The 21330-nt window shown below is 41.8% G+C and overlaps 1 protein-coding gene across 3 annotated transcripts in view; it reads right to left on the bottom strand.

Annotated features, from left to right (window-relative positions):
- The window catches only part of AHCTF1 (AT-hook containing transcription factor 1), an 86196-nt gene extending 65746 nt beyond the window's left edge, over window positions 1-20450 (bottom strand). For 2 of the 3 annotated variants that reach the window (XR_004257894.1, XM_032242184.1), the window contains exons 1-4: window positions 20064-20450; window positions 8909-9036; window positions 6627-6880; window positions 4629-4809 (exon numbers count right to left, since the gene is read on the bottom strand). Coding sequence is in view for 2 of the 3 variants with exons in the window: in XM_032242184.1 (XP_032098075.1) it covers window positions 4629-4809; window positions 6627-6880; window positions 8909-9029 (556 nt within the window). In the remaining variant the exon portion in view is untranslated. Of the gene's footprint in view, window positions 1-4628; window positions 4810-6626; window positions 6881-8908; window positions 9037-19602; window positions 19823-20063 lie in introns of those variants that run through there. The other variant, XM_032242185.1, reaches the window with a different exon arrangement.
- Window positions 20451-21330: the final 880 nt, after the last annotated feature.

Genomic DNA, 21330 nt, shown 5'->3' with positions numbered 1-21330 from the left:
TGATAACAAAAGTATGTTAAACTAGAAAACTGCCATCCTTAACTATTTAAATGCTAAAATTTAAAAAATACATTTAATTATAAAATTTTAAAAAATTCTCTAGTCAGGTGCAGCGGCTCACGTCTGTTATCCCAGCACTTTGGGAGGTTGAGTCGGGTGGATCATGAGGTCAAGAGATCAAGACCATCCTGGCCAACATGATGAAACCCCCATCTCTACTAAAAATATAAAAAATTAGCTGGGCATGGTGGCACATGCCTGTAGTCCCAGCTGCTCGGGGGGCTGAGACAGGAGAATTGCTTGAACCCAGGAGGTGGAGGTTGCGGTGAGCCAAGATTGCACTACTGCACTCCAGCCTGGCGACAGAGTGAGACTCTGTCTCAAAAAAAAAAAAAAAAAAAAAAAAAATTCTCTCAGTACATCTCAAATTTTATCAAAGGTAGAACTGTTTTATGCCTAACAATAAATAAAACTGATTATTTCTTTATTGAAATTAAGAACTGCTACCTTAATACTTTCATTGGAGCAATGGCTGACTGCAGGTCATGGGGAGGAAAATACATAAATTGAGCCCAGTACATCTTATGCCAGTAATCTAGGAAGCATCACAGATGAAAGGGAATGTATCGACAACATGAAGGGGCTCTCATTACCAAAGACAGGACATTTTGGGCATCAAAAACAATAAAATTAATGAAACACATTAAATATGCTAACCCTCAAAAAGGGGTGTGGGGTGAGGGAGAAGCCTACACTCCCCACCTACAAAAGACCTTATATTGAACCATTGGAAGTAACTTGGTATCACCCATTTACTCTGAAAATTAGTACTTATGAAATAATAAACATTTATCCTGCCTGTTCTGTACACATTGTTGCAGAGTGACCAAAAAGCCCTACTTAATGAGAAAATTATTCTTTACATTGACAGAACATAAAATCATCATTTTGCAGCCTTTAATGAAATAAGTGACTTATCCAAGAATCTTAAGGAAACAATTAGTTCCAAGTATTTGCAATTTTGGCATTACAGTATTCCCTCCCATTATTTGCAGTTTTGCTGTCCAGTTTCAGTTACCCATAGTAAACCATGGTCCAAAAACATTAAACAAAAAATTCTATAAATAAAAAAATTCCTAAGTTTTAAAATGCATACCGCTCTGAGTGGTGTGATGAAATCTGCTACCATCAAAGGAACATAAATTCCTCTGTCTAGTGCACCCACACTGTATATGCCACACTTAGTAGCCATCTTGGTTATCAGATCAACTGTCATAGTACTATAGTGCTTGTGTTCAAGTAACCCTCATTTGACTTAACAATGGCCCCAAAGCACAAAAGTAGTCATGCTGGCAATTCAGATATACCAGAGAAGCTGTAAAGTGCTTCCTTTAAATGAGGCCGTGAGAGTTCTTGACTTAAGGAAAAATCATAATGTGTACAGGGTTCACTACTATCTGTGGTTTGGCCTCCACTGAGGGTCTCAAATGTATCCCTCACAGATAAGGGGGACTACCTGAGGGCTATCCTGTACGCTATAGGACACTAAGCTATATCATTAGTCTCTTAACTACTAGTAGCAAGTAGCACCATCTTCCTCCAGCAGTAACAATCAAAAATGTCTTCTAATATTTCCAAACATCTCCTGGAGGACAAAATTCACCCCCACCCACCACTCACTGAGAACCACTAGTTTAAAGGTTGATGAGAGACTTTAAAAAGGATGAATCATGCTGTCATCAAATCAATCCACTGATCACTAATTGAAACAACTAGACACTATGTCTCCTGATGTGATACAATATAGAACTACTCAGCACTTCCAAAGTACCTTGGCAAAATGTTAAACCTTAGTCTAGAACCAGAGCTAATTTACATTTGCAGAAGATTGAAAATATAAATGATATAACATGAAACCACAGTTAATTCCAAAATGTGGAACATTCTATGAACTAACTTCTTCAGCAAGTCAATGGTACTAAAAATAAAAACAGAGGGCAGAAAGAGGACTGCTGTACATTGTACATTCGAGGAGACTTGAGACATAACTGTCAAATGTAATTAATGTGTGGACTGTGTCTGATTTCCAATCCAAACAATTGGAATGTAAAAAGATGCTTTGAACAATCACATCAATTTGATTATAGACTAGATATCAGACTATACCAAAGAAGTGTTATTAATGTTAGGAATTAATGGCATTATTACTATGTAATAAAATATCCCTATTTGCTTTAAACTAACGCAGAGAAGAGGTAAAGGAGGAAAGAGGAATGAATTAAACAGATACACGTATGGTTAATGTTGAAATTAACTTGAATTTGGGTAACAGGAATACAGGAACTCCTATGTTCTTCTATCTGAAGATGTCTAAATAAAATCTTTAACAAAAAAAGAAAAAAATTCAGACCCACATATTAATATAACCACTGTGCAAGAGCAGATTTTCTCATTGTTATAAAAGGGGAAAACACATCACACTGTCCTAGAGCAGAACCCTCACCTCCAAATCACTTCTGCTTCTGATGTCTTTTTCAGAGAACAAGATATCAGATTTTGCAACAATCAACAGTTCACACGATGGGATACTACAAACTTACTCAAAAGAAACGGGTAAACCCTATGTGTTCTGATGTGGAAAGATATATAAGAAAAGCGGTTAAGTCTGGGGAAGTTGCAGCATACTGCATGTCTGGAACTTCGTTTCCTATCTTGGTGTATTTCAGTGAAGCTTCAACAGTTGTAACCATAAATTACTTTTGTAAACAAAAGCTTAATTTTTTGTGCTATAAAATTCAAGTGCTTGCTAAATGTCAAAATTGGGAAATGGTTGTGATCACAATCCAGAGACTTTCGTTATATAATTATCCTTGTGCACCTACTGATTATCAACCTCCGAAATGTTTTAACACTCCCATATTGACTTGAAGGGAATTTTCATTATGAATATAAGCATTTAATTAGCCTTACACCTAAACTAACCACAAAATACACTCTGAAACAAAAGCCCAGCAAGCCTACTTAATTCTTTGATTGATCTTCTATAAAGAGCAGTCAAACCATTTCTAATAGTCTACAAATTCATTTTTATTGTTTTTGCTAATCAATTCTTTTCATTTAAACATCATGCAAAAACTTTATTAATCAATCAGGTTTGTATACATATCAAATTTTAAGGTATAGCTTCTATCTATGAAGATTTTTTTTAAAGTGCATGTATGACCATTATTTCTGCCAAATCTAATTTTTTCAGGTTGGATTTTGCATATTTTTGTTCAGATGATTTTGGCCCTTCCCTTTCTTGTTAGGTATAGTTTTTTTTTTTTTTGAGATTTTTTTGAGATTGAGTATCGCTTGGTTGCCCAGGCTAGAGTGGTGTCATCTCATTGCAACTTCCACCTCCCAGTTCAAGCGATTCTCCTGCGCCTCAGCCTCCCAAGTGGCTGGGATGGGCAAACACCACCATGCCTGGCTAATTTTTGTATTTTTAGTAAAGACAGGGTTTCACCATGTTGGCCAGGCTGGACTGCTCTCAAACTCCTGACCTCAAGTGATCTGTCCATCTTGGCCTCCCAAAGTGCTGGGGTTATAGATGTGGGCCACTACGCCTAGCCACCAATAGCAGTTTTAATCAATTTTTTTAATACACGGGCAATTTTTATTAGTTACGTACATTATAAACTAGATAAAATATTGACAGTTTGTATCTATTTCTGAGCTGATCAATAAATAAAAAGAGCTACACTGATATTCCAGTCTTAAAAACCAAGAATGTCCTTACAAAGTCAAAGTCAAAATTTTCTCAGGGTCAAATAGTCCTTTTCTAAAAATATACCTATTTCTGAGCTGATCGATAAATAAAAAGAGCTACACTGAGATTCTAGCCTTAAAAACCAAAAATGTCCTCACAAAGTCAAAGTCAAAATTGTTTCAGGGTCAAACAGTCCTTTTCTAAAAATTAAGAGTAAAATACACATTTTTAGGTTAGCTCTTCCTTTCTATATAAACCAGTCTCATAATTTTCAAAAACTGAAAGCACTTGAAAAAAATGTTAATTTTATAAATATAAGCATTTAAAGGAGAAAAATTGTTTTATTTTCTTTGAATCTGAATAGCATTACTTCTATTTTAGGTGTTATTTTGTGAGAAAGACTTTCAATCACTCTGTTATTCCCTATTATTTTATTTCTATCTTGGTGTTACCATAGAAACATAAACGATATGTCAAAAACACTATATAAGATCCTACATTGCAGGATAATTTCATACTGGCTGATAAGAATGAAGATTTCTTATATTTAGCCCTTATTCCAGCATTTATTTATGAGTAGATCTTATTCAGGTATATACACGGAACCGAATGAAATCAATTATCACTACCTTTCTCAAGGCCTAGTTGAGAACATATGAACACTTGATCAACAAAACAGTATCTTATGCAAGAAGTATCCACTGTGCTCAGAATCAAACAATAGAAGAAAAAAGATTTTAAAATACCTTTTTTCAATAGACAGGAAGGTATCTTTTATTTTACTCCAGCTGCTATAAAAAATTTTGGCTACTTTAAAAAATACTGCATCAGAATATCCAGGTGCTCAATTTTTGGTTTCAAGTAAAAAACTGATTACCTGATGCATCGACTTCATTTTGATTGTATGACAAGTCATCCAAACATAGGTCAATAAGAAGGATCTGTCCAACGTCAGTTACCACAGCTGCCACTCCAAAAAGCCATCGCAGACTTGGATGTAAATGCTGAGTACTTGCACTGGCTCCTCCATGATTAATTATAGGTTCGATAGCTGTTACCTAGAAAACATAATACGTAACTTGCTTTTCTTCTGCTAAGTGACAAAATACAATTATAACAGCACAAAAAACTTAAGTTAAAGCAGGTTATCAGTTGTAATGGATTTAAGCACTATTAAATATAGAATAAATCTGCATTTAATACCTGTGATCTGAATAATGAAATCTTCAGATATACTAGAAATTATAACACTATTCAATACATAAGAATCATGCAGTTGGACTAACAATTGATGTTTACTGAGAGCTTACTATATGCCAGGCATTGTGTTAACTGGCTCATTTAATGTTCATGACAATGCTTTGATAGTAGGCTATGTGTGATTATCTCTCTTTAAAGATGAAATAACTCGAGGCTTAGAAAGTTAGTCTAGTTATTCAAGCCATAAAATCATTAAGCATAAAACTCAAACCTAAATTGTTCTCACTTTAAAGCTCTTAAACAGCCACTCTAGGATTATATAGCCTTTTCTCATAAGAGTAAAAACTAATCATTCCAGAAAAATTTACTGTTTACTCTTTAAAAAAATAAAAAGATTTTTTAAAAATTATTTTTTATTATACTTTAAGTTCTGAGGTACATAAGCAGAACATGCAGGTCTGTTACATAGGTATACATGTGCCATGGTGTTTTGCTGCACCCCATCAACCCGTCATCCACAAAAAAGGTGTTTTAAGTCCTCTTTATACCTTAAAGACTGAAGAGGCCTAAACTTTATTTAAAAGAGTGATATCGACCGTGTGTGGTCGCTCATGCCTGTAATGCCAGCACTTTGGGAGGCTGAGGTGGGCGAATCACAAGGTCAGGAGTTCGAGACCAGCCTGACCAACATGGTGAAACCCTGTCTCTGCTAAAAATACAAAAAATTCACTAGGCATGGTGGTGGGTGCCTGTAATCCCAGCTATTTGGGAGGCTGAAGCAGGAGAATCACTTGAACCTAGGAGGCAGAGGTTGCACTGAGCAGAGGCTGCAACACTGCACTCCAGCCCAGGCAACAAAGGTGAGACTCCATCTCAAGAAAAAGAGAGAAAAAAGAAAATTACTTTACCAGTGACTTGCAAAGGAGTCCCTAATTACAAACAAGGCCATTCAAAATTTGAATCCTCACCGTTTCTGTCCCCACTTTTTCCTTCCCCTTACTCCTCTTCAGCCATTCTAAATTAAGTCCAGTTTCCCAAATGCTCCATGTACTATTATTTTTCCATGCCAGGCTCTTTATCTAAAATGTCCAACTCTTTAGAAATTATCCATTCTACATGTTCCAAGTGCTTACATTTATCAAAGTATTCATTATATTTATGCTATAATCTTATTCATTCACCTTTTCTCACTAGACTATAAGTTCTTTAAAAGCACAGACCAAGTTCAATTTATTTATCTTGAGAATCTAGCATATATTTTCCATAATGCTCCAAGACTGTAGTCTCCAAAGGAAAAAACATTTTAAAAATTACATAGTAATGAATACATTTTTATAAACTTTGAGTGTCCTCACAGAACACAACTGGAGATAAGAACAAGATTTAGATGATATTTGTCACAAAAAGAGTATCAGAACATTAGATGTCATTGCTATTTTTACTCTGGAATGTTTTAACCAATAAGGAAGTTACATTTTAAATGTTAGGTTCCTTGAATAACATCATTTTTAGCCTCATTTTGATTCTAAACACTTTACCTATGAGTAACACATTTACGTAACAGTACACAAGTTATAAATGTTGTTGGTCAATAAAATTTCAAAGTAAACACATGTATAACCAGCAGGAGTTCAGTTTTGAAAAAGAATGTCCAGTTATCTTAAACAGTACCTACCCTTCCAGGAAGAACAACTGCTTTAACTACTTTTGATATTCCAAGGTCATAAAGACAGAGAACACTCCCTTCTGTTTCTTCCAGTCCTATTAAAAATCCAGTTCTCTTCTGCCAAGAGAATTCTTTCACAGCTAAGACTACAGGAGGCTGTTCACCGACTCCGCTGAATCTGTAGGCAGACAACCGCTCTCCTGTCATAGAGTTTACTACCTCCAGTTGTGGCCCACAAGCCAAGCAAGCAAGTCCATTTTTCCCTAGATGAAAAAAAATTGCTTATTTTAATACTGTATATACACAACAAATAGCAGTTAGCTCATTTAAATATAAATATGTATGTTCATTATGAAATCTAAGCATTTATACAACATAGTGATCCTCAAGTTGGTAAAACAAATCAAGCACTATCATTGTAATAATAATAGTCATTCAGTAAAAGCCACCACGGTATATGCTTGAATACATTATTTCATCTATTCCTCATCACACCTCAATATAGCAATAAGACAGCTAAACCTTAATACAGTTTAACCTGTCCAAAGTCAAAAAGCAGCACAGCCAGAAGTAGATCTCAGGTCTGTTTAACTCCAAAACTCATGCTTTAACTACTCTATTATACCTTAAACGATTTAAACTAGGAGCTATGGAAGCTATAAAATATAACACATTATTCTAGCTCTAAAGAGTTCACAGTCCAATTGAGAAATTAAGACATAACTAGCTTAACAATAAGAAATATCAGAACCTCTTTTCCGCCTACTAGTCATGTTTGGATTTTACTCTACCTGCAATGTATTAAGTCACTGGAGGGTCTAAATCAAGTCAGTGACTATGTGATCTGGGTATGTTTTTAAATACTACTCCAGCTGCTAAGCAAAGAATGGACAAGGAGAAGCACACAGTAGCAGCAGGCAAAAGACGACACCAGCCTAGTGACTAGACAGAGAAAGGTGGGTTGACTGGAGATTCATCTTAGGGGTAGAGCTAACTGGATTTGCTTGCTGATGAATTACACACAGGAAGGTGAGTAAAATGAGAATCAAGAACAGACCCCAGTGGCCGGGCGCGGTGGCTCAAGCCTGTAAGCCCAGCACTTTGGGGAGGCCGAGGCAGGTGGATCACGAGGTCAAGAGATCGAGACCATCCTGGTCAACATGGTGAAACCCCGTCTCTACTAAAAATACAAAAAATTAGCTGGGCATGGTGGCGCGTGCCTGTAATCCCAGCTACTCAGGAGGCTGAGGCAGGAGAATTGCCTGAACCCAGGAGGCAGAGGTTGCGGTGAGCCGAGATCGCGCCATTGCACTCTAGCCTGGGTAACAAGAGTGAAACTCCGTCTCAAAAAAAAAAAAAAAAAAAAAGAACAGACCCCAAATTTCTGCTTGAACAACCAGATGAATGATAACTTTTATTTCTAAATTTGAGATATCCACCAAGCATCCAAGTTGGATAGGTAAGTTTATGGCTAAGGGAGGCCACAGTTTAAGAAAGTAGCATGGCAGTGTGGGGTCTGAGAATGCCAGGGTTCCAAGCTCCTTTCTGATACTTAACTGTGTAACTGGGATCAAATAAACTATTTCATTCTCAGTTACACAGAACAGTGGCTATTTAGAAAAGTTTTATACCTACTCCAATGAAAAGTCATTATACAATGCCTGGCATCTAAAAAGTATTGTTGCTCCTTTTAACATTCAAAAGAATAGCACTGTAAATAGAAAATGACTGATACATATGCTTTACTGTCTGCCTGCTGGGAAGATGGCTATGAAACTTATTTTCAACAGTCTTCTGCAGTGTCCTTCATTAGACTAAGATCTATAAGAGAAGGCTTCTTTAGTATGGTCAGATGTATTATACAATCTAAGTTACATATAAGATCTTGTTCAGGTGAATGAAACTAGAAAATGAGATTTTCTGAAAACGTTTTACTACCAAGGGCCCTAGATTTTTCTACTTATTACACTATTCAGGTTCTAATCCAAATTCATCAACAATAAAACTTCCTAATTATCGAGAAAGACTAGTGGCATGTTATTTCTACTTCCCAAACACAGATAACACTAAGATACAATATATATGGGATTTCCAATAAGGAAAAATGAACTATAACCCCCCAATCAGAGGTTCACTGATAATGTGTTCAAGAGCTTATAGATGTCATATATGTAATTGTAGATCTTAGGTTCTGCTTTTTCTTCTTCCACATAAAGAAAATACAATATATACTTATTATTTATCTTACAAATCAATTGTTATTAGTATATGTTTGGCAACATTATTTTTACCTGCAGCAAACTTGCCACGAAGCACAGATTCTAATGTTATTTCGTCTTCGCCAAGCGCTTGAACAGTCACTTCTGGAAACGGTAGGAGACCACTAGTCACTTGAGCTCTTAGGTTTTGCATACTTCCACTGTAAATATTTTTAAAAGAAAACATTATGATACATTTGTACAGAGTATACTTGATTAGATCCAGAAATCTGGTTACAAAATAGATATTGGCCAGATGTCAGGGCTTGACCCCTGTAAGTCCCAGCTACTTGGGAGGCTGATGCAGGAGGATAAATTGATCCCGGAAGTTCAAGGCTGTGCCCCAGCGAGCTATGACTGTGCCACTGCACTCCAGCGTGAGCAACAAAGCAAAATCCAGTCTCAAAAAAACTGACATGCTTCTGTGACTAAGGTATTCTCTCCTAAGAAAATATTTCCCGAACAGCTTTAGGAAAGTAAACATTCATTAAGCAAGATGTCCTAAGGATATACATTATTCACTAGATTATTTGAACACGAGTTCAGTGCAATCCATCTCACTGTCTAACCTACCTGCAAAGAACACTTCACCACCACCATCCCCCCCAACCCCAAAAAAAAGTGATTGGTATATTTTAGAAAAATTATTTCTGGCCGGGCGCGGTGGCTCACGCCTGTAATCCCAGCACTTTGGGAGGCCAAGGCGGGTGGATCACGAGGTCAAGAGATCGAGATCATCCTGGTCAACATGGTGAAACCCCGTCTCTACTAAAAATACAAAAAATTAGCTGGGCATGGTGGTGCGTGCCTGTAATCCCAGCTACTCAGGAGGCTGAGGCAGGAGAATTGCCTGAACCCAGGAGGCGGACGTTGCGGTGAGCCGAGATCGCGCCATTGCACTCCAGCCTGGGTAACATGATTGAAACTCCGTCTCAAAAAAAAAAAAAAAAATATTATTTCTTCAGTAAAGGGGAAGAAAAATGTGTAAATTCACAGAAACCTCAGAAATTGAGTTTTGTACATATCTGTTGCTAGATAGAAAATATATAAATTGTCTTACATTTAGAAGATCAGGTTCCCAGAATGACTACTCCCATCATAAACAACGAAAAATATTAGTAAAAATACAGAATCATCTTTCTGAATGACTGAGTTGGTTAGCTATCAAATCCAGTCCTGGGAACCGTGATCTTATTTTAGGCACTCTAAGATCCAGGGGCAAGAGATAAAGTCTAGGGCAAAGAGAACTAATAAGAGCCTTCCCTAAACGCCATTACACCTCACCAGGCTATATCGCCTAAAGATGAGCAAGAAAAATACTCATTGTATAGGATGGAAAGTAATAAAGCTGTCCACACTAACCATGGCTCCGAGTCTCTTACTTAGAAAAAGAACATTTTCTTTCACACAAACGTGTGGCCGGAATTCAAGCTATGTTATATGAAATCCTCAAGATAAGAATTTATTATCAAGTATTTTCAAGTTGGTAATGATCCAAGCAACCTACAGAAACAACCACATATCCTGTGAAATCTCAAAGAATTCTCAAAGTTAAAGCAATAAAGAAAATAAGCTCACAGTCCAAATAACAAAACACACAAGGATACCAATAGCCAGCAGAATCCGATTATCAAAGACTTCAGAGACTAGAAAGCAAATTACTAATATATTTGTGTAAATCAGTGCTTTAGCTTCATAAGACTGTAAATGTTACAAAAGAAAAATCAAGTCGATTTGAAAAAAAATTTCTAAAAATGAAAAATTAAAATTAAAACTCAATGGGTGAAAAAACTCAATGGAGTGATGAGAATGAATCACAGCTACATGCAACAATATGAATGAATGTCAGAATATATTATTAAACAATAAAAGCAGCTGGGCACAGTGGCTCACGTCTATAATCCCAGCACTTTGGGAGGCTGAAGCAGGTGGATCACCTAAGGTCAGGAGTTCGAGACTAGCCTGGCCAACATGGTGAAACCCCATCTCCACTAAAAATACAAAAAAAATTAGCTGGGCGTGGTGGCGCATGCCTGCAATCTCAGCTACTTGGGTGAGGCAGGAGAATTGCTTGAACCCAGGAGGCAGAGGTTGCAGTGAGCCAATACACCTGGGCAACAAGAGGGAAACTCCGTCTCAAACAAAACAACACAAAACAATCAAGCAGTAAAAATACATGCAAAATGACATTTATATAAGGTTAAAAAGACATGCAGACAGAAGGTCTGAGAGGCAATAAATGATTATGTCAAAATACTGGTACACACAGTACATCGGAAAAAATCTAAACACTAACTACACAACAATAACAATGGCTGCTGTCTGGGATTTATATAAACCATATAGTCTTCTTACTGCCTAAGACAACAGAAATGCTGGGCAGGGCCAGGCACGATGGCTCGCGCCTGTAACTCCAGCACTTTGGGAGGCCCAGGTAGATGGATCATCTGCAGTCAGGAATTCGAGACCAGCCCAACCAGTATGGTGAAACTCCATCTCTACTGAAAATACAAAAATTAGTTGGTGTGGTGGTGTGCGCCTGCAGTCCCAGCTACTTAGGAGGGTAAGACAGCAGAACTGCTTGAACCTGGGAGGTGGAGGTTGCAATGAGTGGAGATTGCACCAATGCACTCCAGCATGGGCAACAGAGCAAGACTCTGTCTCAATCAATCAATCAATCAATGTGCAAGAATGTACACTATCAGTAGTATTGTGTTTGTTTGTTTTTTGAGACAAGACCTCACTCTCGTCCAGGCTGGAGTGCAGTGGTATTATCACAGCTCAATGCAGCCTCAACCTCCTGGGCTATAGCAATCCTCTCGCCTCAGCCTCCTTAGTAGCTGGGACTACAGGCACATGCCACCATGCCTGGCTAATTTTTTGTTTTGTTTTGTTTTGTTTTAAGTAGAGATGAGGTTTCACTGTATTGTCCATGATGGTCTCAAACTCCTGGGTTCAAGCAATCCTGCCTCGGCCTCCCAAAGTGCTGGGATTACAGGTGTGAGACACCAGCCTATCAATAATATTCTTAATAGCAAAATACTAAATACAATCAAAGGAGAGAATGAAGAAGAACTTACTTTATGAGACAGCAAAAAGAAATTATAATAACTGAAACAACATGATATAGGCTAATAATGGACAAATAGGTCAATGAAACAGATAAAATAATCTAGACACAAAATCACAAAGCTTAGCAGATGATAAAAACCATTTGTATATTTCAATTCAGAGGGGACATGTGGACTATTCAATGAACACCTCTGGGCCTGGCGCAGTGGCTCATGCCTGTAATTGGATCATGCATGGGGTCAGAAGTTCGAGACCAGCCTGGCCAACATGGTGAAACCACGTCTCTACTAAAAATACAAAAATTAGCCAGGCATGGCTAATTCCAAAGAATTCTAACATCCTTTAGTGTGTATGGAGAGAAGTAAAATGAAGGGGGTAAACAGATAACCCTGGGAAAACTCCGTGTCTATAAGTCCCTCATTACGTACAATGCCACGGGACCTCAGCAGAGGGCCGTGTTTCAGGAACTGTGCTGCTTTCTTGGGAGAAAGGTTAAGGCCCAAAGGAGAAGAATATAAATCTGGCAAAAGATGTGAGGTACAAGTAATTACCATTTCTCAGCGTTCCCCCTCCTTTCTATTGAGTGCGGAAAGGACTACATTCAATTCCAACACTCAGCCCAAGCCATTTTCACAGAATAGAATCAACACCATCAAACCGAAACACATATTAAAATAATAGGGTAACAGCCACTTCTGACAGATGTGTTTCTTAATTTTAAAAAATTTATAAACATTTCTGTTAAAAGAACTATTATATTTAACAATTCCTTTCCTTTCAGTTTATTTCTTTTTTCTTTTTTTGAGATGGAATCTTGCTCTGTTACCAGGCTGCAGTGCAGTGGCACAATCTCGGCTCACTACAACCTCTGCCTCCTGGTTCAAGCGACTCTCCTGCCTCAGCCTCCCGAGCAGCTGGGACTACAAGCACGCGCCCCCTAGGCCCAGTTAATTTTTGTAATTTTAGTAGACATGGGGTTTCACCATGTTGGCCAGGCTGGTCTGGATTTCTTGACCTTGTTGTGATCCACCCACCTCGGCTTCCCAAAGTGCTGGGATTACAGATGTGCACCGCCTATTTCTTATAAAATTAACTTTTTTTAAAAAATAGCATTTCATACAATAGTCTTTGAATTCTTCCATCTGTTTATCTTCAAACAGAGATGTCTAAAATAGTCACAAAATATTAGTACCACTTATTTTTGGGTGATGCAAATTTGTGATTTGTTCATTTCAGTATGGCTTGGATTTTTTAAAACATTTTTCTTCTTATAAGGCACAAAGCAACCTAATGTTCTTTCTTGTCATTCTTATTCTCTCCACAGCTTAGTCCCCTCCCCCCAAAAAAATTTATGTGAAAAACACATTTCAAAGATTCATTCAAAAAATTAAAATGCATGAGTTACAATTTTCTGTTCAGGCTATAAATGCTATCTCCTAGACAAAAACTTTAGATAGATTGCCTCAAAAAACTTATCACATATGTCACCATTAAGTCACAAAACCTAAAAAGTTATGTTTGAGATTTCCAAGTCACTAAAAGTAGAAGTTTGTTTTTATTATCCAAAACAGATCCGAAAGTCTAACCTAACATAAGGGGTACATGCATCAACAGGAAGCTATGACCACTAGCCTTCAGCACAAAACCCTCTTATATTTACATGAGGGTCCTATACACAAGCCTTACTTGCTGTTAATAGTTACACAAATTGATCCTATTCATCTCCTCCTAAATAGCTTAGTGCCAAAAAAATTTTTAGGGAAACAGATGGAGAAGGTCAGAATCACATTGTTATTATGATGTTTTCCACTCTGACAGCCTTTTATATAGCTTGATAAAACCAGTTTAATGATGAACTGAAGTTAAAACGTTTTTCCTACTCAACTTAAAACCAAAGTAATTCAAGCAGAACCAAACCCTCCAGAATTCCACACAGCTTTTCCCAAAGTGTATTCAAAGGTGTGCTTACGGACAATAAGCAAAAGAGTTCCATGACCACTCTAATTCAACCAAAATCATCCCAACAGAATTTTGAAAAGATTTTCACAAAATCCAAAGTTCATTTTAAAAGGGTAACACACAGTAAGCACTTTCTTGAAAAGGAAATATAGTAAATGTTCTATTTCTTGGGCTGGGTAGGTTTTGTTATGTTGTTTGAATGCAAAACAAAGATGATACAGGGGTACCAGCTCAGAGAGAATAAAGCCACAGTATTTAAAAGACAACTGTGGCCAGACATGGTGGCTCATGCCTGTACGCCCAACACTCCGGGAGGCTCAGGCAAGGGGATCACTTAAGATGAGGAGTTCAAGGTTGAGGTAAGCTATGATTGGGCCACTGCACTCCAGCTTGGGCAACAGAACAAGATCCTGTTTCTAAAAATATAAAATAGATTGTGACTGACTGATATTGTTAGTGGCAGAAAAAGAAAAAAATAAATAAAAACAAAAATATAAAATATAAACCTAATGTGGTTTGTGTAACTGTCCCCTCCAAATGTATTGAAATGTGATCCCCAATGTTGGAGGTGGGGCCTGGTGGGAGGTGTTTGGGTCGTGGGAGAGGACCTCTCGTGAATGGGTTGGCGCCCTCTCCACAGTAATGAATTCACATGAGATCTGGTTGTTTAAAGCCAGGCATGGTGGCTCCCAGCACTTTGGGAGGGTGAGGCAGGCAGATTGACTGAGCCCAGGAGTTCCACACAAGCCTGGGCAACGTGGTGAAATCTCTACAAAAAATTATTAGCCAGGTGTGGTTGGTGCATGCCTGTAATCCCACCTACATTTCTTGAGCGGGGGAGGTCGAGGTTGCAGTGAGCCATAACTGCACCACTGCATTCCAGCCTAGGCAACAGAGTAAGACCCTGTGTTTTTTTTTTTAAAAAAAAAAAGAAGAAGAGTACTTATTTCTCCAGACTTTATCATGGTGCCTAGCACAAAGGAGCCCCAAAAAAATGCTTAATAAATCAAAGATTTTCAAATTTAACAGCCTTTGAATTTATACGGCAAAACTGGTTTAAAGACTTTTCCAATTTAAGCAAACTAAAGAGAACATCTAAATAATCTATTATTAGAAATAGGCCAGGCACTCTGGCTCATGCCTATCATCCCAACACTTTGGGAGGCCAAGGCGGGAGGACAGCTTGAGGTCAGGAGTTTGAGACTGGCATGGCCAACATGGTGAAACTCTGTCTCTACTAAAAATATGAAACTTAGCCAGCGTGGTGGCATGCAGCTACTTGGGAGGCTGAGGCATGACAATCGCTTGAACCCAGGAGGTAGAGGTTGCTGTGAGCTGAGATGGTGCCACTGCACTCCAGCCTCAGTGACATAGCCAGACTGTCTCAAAAACCAAACAAACAAAAACTGTATTATTAGAAAGAATGTCTCATATAAAGGCATATGAAAACACAAACACACTTTACACATCTACGTTCAGTGCTGTACAAAAATTAGAGTACCAGCCTTTTATGACATGCCAGCACTGGCAACCTATAAAACGTAATTTACAAAGTTTAAGCTCCTTTCCAACATCTAGATAGGCAGAGTAGGAACATTCTACTGGCTTTGAATGAAAATACCGTTCATCTTCTTGTACTAACAGATCGTGTCATTCTCCTCAAAAACCTTCAAAAACTCCCTACCACAGGGAGGTGTCCTAAGAACTGACACCTCAGCCATAGGTAATCAAGGCTCTCCGCAATCTCAGAGTCCCAGGCTACCTTTACAGCGTCGTCTCCCAAAACCACTTCCCTCACCAGCTTGTTACTGCCTAGCACTTTAATTCTTTTTTTATGCTGTTCCCTCATCCATCTGCCAACATCACCCACCCATCACTGGAGGACTAACTTCTTGGTATGTGATCTCATCTCTAAGCTCACCCCTTCCCCCCACTTTTACCTATTCTAAATACGATTTTTAAAAAATCTAGCCGGGCGCGGTGGCTCACGCCTGTAATCCCAGCACTTTGGGAGGCCGAGGGGGGTGGATCACGAGGTCAAGAGATCGAGACCATCCTGGTCAACATGGTGAAACCCCGTCTCTACTAAAAATACAAAAAATCAGCTGGGCATGGTGGCGCATGCCTGTAATCCCAGCTACTCAGGAGGCTGAGGCAGGAGAATTGCCTGAACCCAGGAGGCGGAGGTTGCGGTGAGCCGAGATCGCGCCATTGCACTCCAGCCTGGGCAACAAGAGCGAAACTCTGTCTCCAAAAAAAAAAAAATCTTCACTTCTGCTTGCCTGTCTTCTCCACTACACTATGAATTCCTAAAAGGCAAAAATCACCAAATCTTATTCCTGGGCATTTGACAAAGTCACAGTGCCTTGCAACTAACAGGTCTTACATGCAATAAATTAGGATAACAGAATACTGTATAGCAGGGTATTATTAGGGTACTAGCAGGGACAAGGAATAGGCATGTTAAACAATAAAATCAATTTTTTAAAATTCAAGATTGAGCCTAATTAAAGCATACACTGTTTCAGTATTAAGCAAAACAAAATTATTAAAATTACTAGGCCAGATATTCAAAACAGAATACTATAAATCAGTTTTCTGTGTGAAATACACAAATTCCTGAAGTAACTGAATTCCACCAGAGAAAATGGAACTCTAATCTAGTTCAACAATTATACTGCAACATGTACCAAGGAAACATTTCTATAGACCACTTTGTATGCAATTTTACCTTTTTCTTTTTGACTAACAAAAAGATGAATTGTCATTTAAATGTAAACTACCAGCAGATCCAGAAACTTTAAGCCTTTCAGCAATGTTCTTTCCAACTTAATTCACACATGTTAAAATCACAAACTACTTTTTTTTTTATTTTTTTTTTGAGACGGAGTTTCACTCATGTTACCCAGGCTGGAGTGCAATGGCGCGATCTCGGCTCACCGCAACCTCCGCCTCCTGGGTTCAGGCAATTCTCCTGCCTCAGCCTCCTGAGTAGCTGGGATTACAGGCACATGCCACCATGCCCAGCTGAATTTTTGTAGTTTTTTAGTAGAGACGGGGTTTCACCGTGTTGACCAGGATGGTCTCGATCTCTTGACCTCGTGATCCACCCGCCTCGGCCTCCCAAAGTGAGGGGATTACAGGCTTGAGCCACCGCGCCCGGCCCACAAACTACTTTTAAAACACTGTGTTAGTAAAGCAATGCAAGAGCATGAGATAACCTACGTCCTGACCTTAAGCAGCTGACAACGTAGAAAAGCAGATACACAAGCAATCCTTGGACTATCAGACACAAAGAATAAATGCTACAATAGAGGTACATGTGCTATGAGAGCCCAGTAAAAAAGGGGGATAAAGGGAAATAAAAGGGTAGAGTGAAACGTGGGATTTAGGAGGAGGACCTGAAATTTGAAAAATTAAAAAAGGAAAGATGGCACTCCAGGACGAAGGACGTGAGCAAAGAAGCATCAGAGTGAAACACCTCTTCCCCATAATGGGCCCACGATTGGTGATGATTCTAGAATGGCAGAAGCATAAAATTTTTGAACATATGAAGATAGATAGGAGCATATACTTATCGTAGAGCCCTCTGAACTAACCTAGGGAAGTTAGACTTAATTCTTGGAAGAAAGAATAAAGAGTCCCTGAAAATTTTAAAGGTAGGGGTGAAAGATAACGATGTTTACTTCCCCTTAAGATGTGTCTGTACTCGGCCGGGTGCAATGGCTCACGCCTGTAATCAATCCTAGCATTCTGGGAGGCAGAGGTGGGCGGATCAGGGGGTCAGGAGTTCGCGAGCAGTCTGGTCAACATGGCGAAACCCTGTGTCTACTAAAAATACAAAAATTAGCTGGGCGTGGTGGCGGGCGCCTGTAATCCCAGCTACTCGGGAGGCTGGGCCGGGAGAATGGCCTGAACTCGGGAGGCGGAGGTTGCAGACAGCCGAGATCGCGCCATTGCACTCCAGCCTGGGCGACAAGGCGAAACTCCGTCTCAAAAAAAAAAAGATGTGTCTGTACCTATGAAAAAGGATAAGCATTAAAAGAAAAAAAATGTCTCAAAACTGCTGTATAACAATCTTTTTTTTTTTTTTTTTTGAGACATAGTGTCGCTCTATCACCAGGCTGGAGTGCAGGGGCGCAATACCGGCTCACTGCAACTTCCGTTATCCGGTTTCAAGCAATTCTCCTGCCTCAGCCTCCCGAGTAGCTGAGACTACAGGCATGCACCACCACGCCGGGCTAATTTTTTGCACTTTTTCGCAGAGACGGGGTTTCACCATGTTGGCCAGGATGGTCTCGATCTCTTGACCTCGTGATCCACCCGCATCGGCCTCCCAAAGTGCTGGGATTACAGGTGTGAGCCACCGCACCCAGCCGTATAACTATCTTTTAATTTTTTTTTTTTTTTTAAGCAAAAATCTCAGTCTCCCTATGTCACCCAGGCCGGAGTTCAGTGCCACGATCCTAGCTCACTGTAACCGTCGAACCGAACCATCGAACTCCCAAGTTGAGGCTGGGACTCAAAGGTTCCTCCCGCTTCCACCTTCCAAGTAGCCGCGACTAGAGGTGCCACCAACGGACATATTGTTTCGAATTTTTTTTTAAGATAATTATTGTTTGCTAACTTTTAACAGTTTGGCATTACGTTACTGAAAGATCAGGAATCACAGTACAGAAACAATGTAGACTTCCCATAGCGCTTTGCACACTTAAGGCATCCCTTAATGTAGTAACTTTAACTGGGCTTGTCATCCCTGGCCAAATCATCCAAAATAAGTAAACTACTCTAATTTCTTCCTTCTCAGAGACTCTTATCAGTGAAAGCTCACCAAATACATTTCTTTAAAAAAAAAAAAAAAAAAAATGGGCGTCTCGCCATGTTGCTCAGGCTGGTCTCCAACTCCTGGGCTCAATCGATCCTCCCACCTCAGCCTCCCAAAGTGCTGGATTACAAGCATGAGCCACCGCAGCGAACCAAAGTTGTGTGTGTGTGTTTTGAGACGGAGTTTTGCTCTGTCGCCCAGGCTGGAGTGCAGTGGCGCGATCTCGGCTCACTGCAACCTCTGCTTTCTGGGTTCAAGCGATTCTCCTGCCTCAGCCTCCAGAATAGCTGGGATTACAGGCGCCTGCCACCGTGCCTGGCTAATTTTTATATTTTTAGTAGAGACGGGGTTTCACCATCTTGGCCAGGCTGGTCTCGAACTCCTGACCTCGTGATCCACAAGCCTCGGCCTTCCAAAGTGCTGGGATTACAGGCGTGAGCCACCATGCCGGGCCCTCAAGATAGCTCTTAAAATCTACAGGCTCTTTATTCTGAGAATAAAATGACGTTTAAGATTTCCAAAAGCTCTATGTTTTGTTCTATGAAGAACCCAGTTCTTCCAAAAATTTCTACAACTGACGATTTGAAAATAAAAACAACGCTCATCTCATAACACTATGCACACAGATAGTGTGAACCTCGTAAGCTTCAGGAACAAAATGTACCGTCTCTCAAAAAACCCAAACCAAAACAGTCGACCAGTGGTGAAAAGCAATCGTCCTCAGCTTCCCATGTGCGGACAAGGCAGGCAAATTAATAAGAACCCCAACATGTGTCCTTTCATTTTAAATCTCCTGTATGTGACCAATCGGCCGACCTGAGCCTCGGGTTTGAGCCCCGAGCACAACTCCTTCCCCGCCCGCACTACTCACTGCGGCCAGGCCCAGGCGCATGCGGAACACACAGCAACCGCGCACAGGCGCGGCGCGCCCGCCTCCCTCGGGGTGAGGCCCGCCGACCAGTCCACCGCGTGGGAGAGCCACGGAGCAGGGTCGCGGCCCCGGCCGGCCCGCGTCGGGAAAGGACCCGGCTGCCGGCGCCGGAGGCGACCTCGGCCGCGCCGCTCCGCCGCCATGTGCCGCCGCGCCTCGGGTCCGCGGCTTATATAACCAAGCCCGGCGCGCGCAAGCCTGCGTACCCGCCGCCGCCGCCCGCGCCCGCGCCCCGGACTCCAGCCGTTGGCCCCGCGCACGCCCGGCCTAGGCCCCGCGCCCGCCGAGCAGAAGCCCCGCCGCCGCCGCCGCCGCCGCCGCCGCCGCCGCCGCGGGCCCAGGCCGCGCCACTCGCCCCCCGCCCCCCGCCGCGCGGGCCCGACCTCCTCCCCTCCCCCTACCTGGGAAGGGCGGTGACCGCGCCGCCGCGGGCCGAGTCGCCGGGTCGCCAGGCCGGGCGCGAGCTCCTCCCGCGCGCGTCGTCACAGCATCTCCCGGGAGAGTCGGCCGCCACGGGCCGGGCTCCCACACCGCCGCCCGGCTGAGGCCGCTGCTCCGCGCGCCGGCCCCGCCCGCGCCCTCCCGGCCCCTCAGAGCCACACGCCCCCGAGACCGCCTCCGCCAGCTGCAGGCCTGCCGACCGCTCAGCCGCCACCACGCGGTCGCTGCCCCGCCGCAGCTCTGGGTCCTTCCTCCGGCAACTCCGCTCGCTCGCCCCGGACGGCGCCGACCCGCGCTGCGCTTTGCCCTGGGCCGACGGACCGAGTCCCACACGCCCCGGAGGGGAGGGAGCGGAGGAAGAGGGCGGAGAGGGAGGGGAGAAGCAGAGGAGATCGCGGCTGCAGGGACCAGAGTTATCGCGATGGTTCCGCGCTCCGGCGCCGGCTCCGCGGGAATTTTCAAACTCTCGGTGAAAGAAGGAGGTGGGAGGGAAAGGAAGGATAGGGAAGCAGGGTCGGGAAGGGCGGATCATTTACCAAAAATCGGGTCTCTCCGCCTCCGAGGAGCTGGTGGGCACAAAGACTACGAGTCCCACAGTGCCTTGCGCGTGAAGTCGCTCTGGCGGCCCCGGAGGCGCGCCCGGTGCGCAGTCGGGAGTGGTAGTCTTTGCCGGAGGTCGCGCCGGGCTGTAACCAGCCGCCTGCTGCGATTGCAGGTGGACTCACTTGTCACGTTTTCTTGTGGCCCTGCCTGCTGGGGGCCGAGTGACAATCTTTCTCCCATAATTGGCAGCTTGCCTTCTGTATTTCCTGTTCTGTGCTCTCAGTTTTCATGCCAAAGGCGGACTCCTAGACTTCTGGGGAAACGCTTTTTCCACCGTCCTATGTTTTTTCTGACACCCTCCTGTGCTTTCGTGGCCAAAAATGCTCGCGCAGCCTAGCCTGGTCTTTCGTTGAGTCCAAATTTTAGGTCGAGCGCGGTGACTCACGCCTGTAATCCCAGCACTTTGGGAGGCTGAGGTGGGCGAATCAGTTCGAGACCACCTGGAGGTCAAGAGTTCGAGACCATCCTGGCCAACATGGTGAAACCCTGTCTCTACTAAAAATGTAAAAATTAGCTGGGCGTGGTGGCAGGCACTTATAATCCCAGCTACTCGGGAGGCTGAGGCAGGAGAATCGCTTAAACCCGGGAGGCGGAGGTTGCAGTGAGCCGAGATCGCTCCACTGC

This window comes from Sapajus apella, unplaced genomic scaffold (genome assembly GCF_009761245.1).
Source record: "Sapajus apella isolate SASKATOON/1434 unplaced genomic scaffold, GSC_monkey_1.0 scaffold49, whole genome shotgun sequence".
Classification (NCBI taxonomy): domain Eukaryota; kingdom Metazoa; phylum Chordata; class Mammalia; order Primates; family Cebidae; genus Sapajus; species Sapajus apella.
Note: the sequence above shows the minus strand (reverse complement) of the source record. Positions and strands in the feature narration are given on the sequence as shown.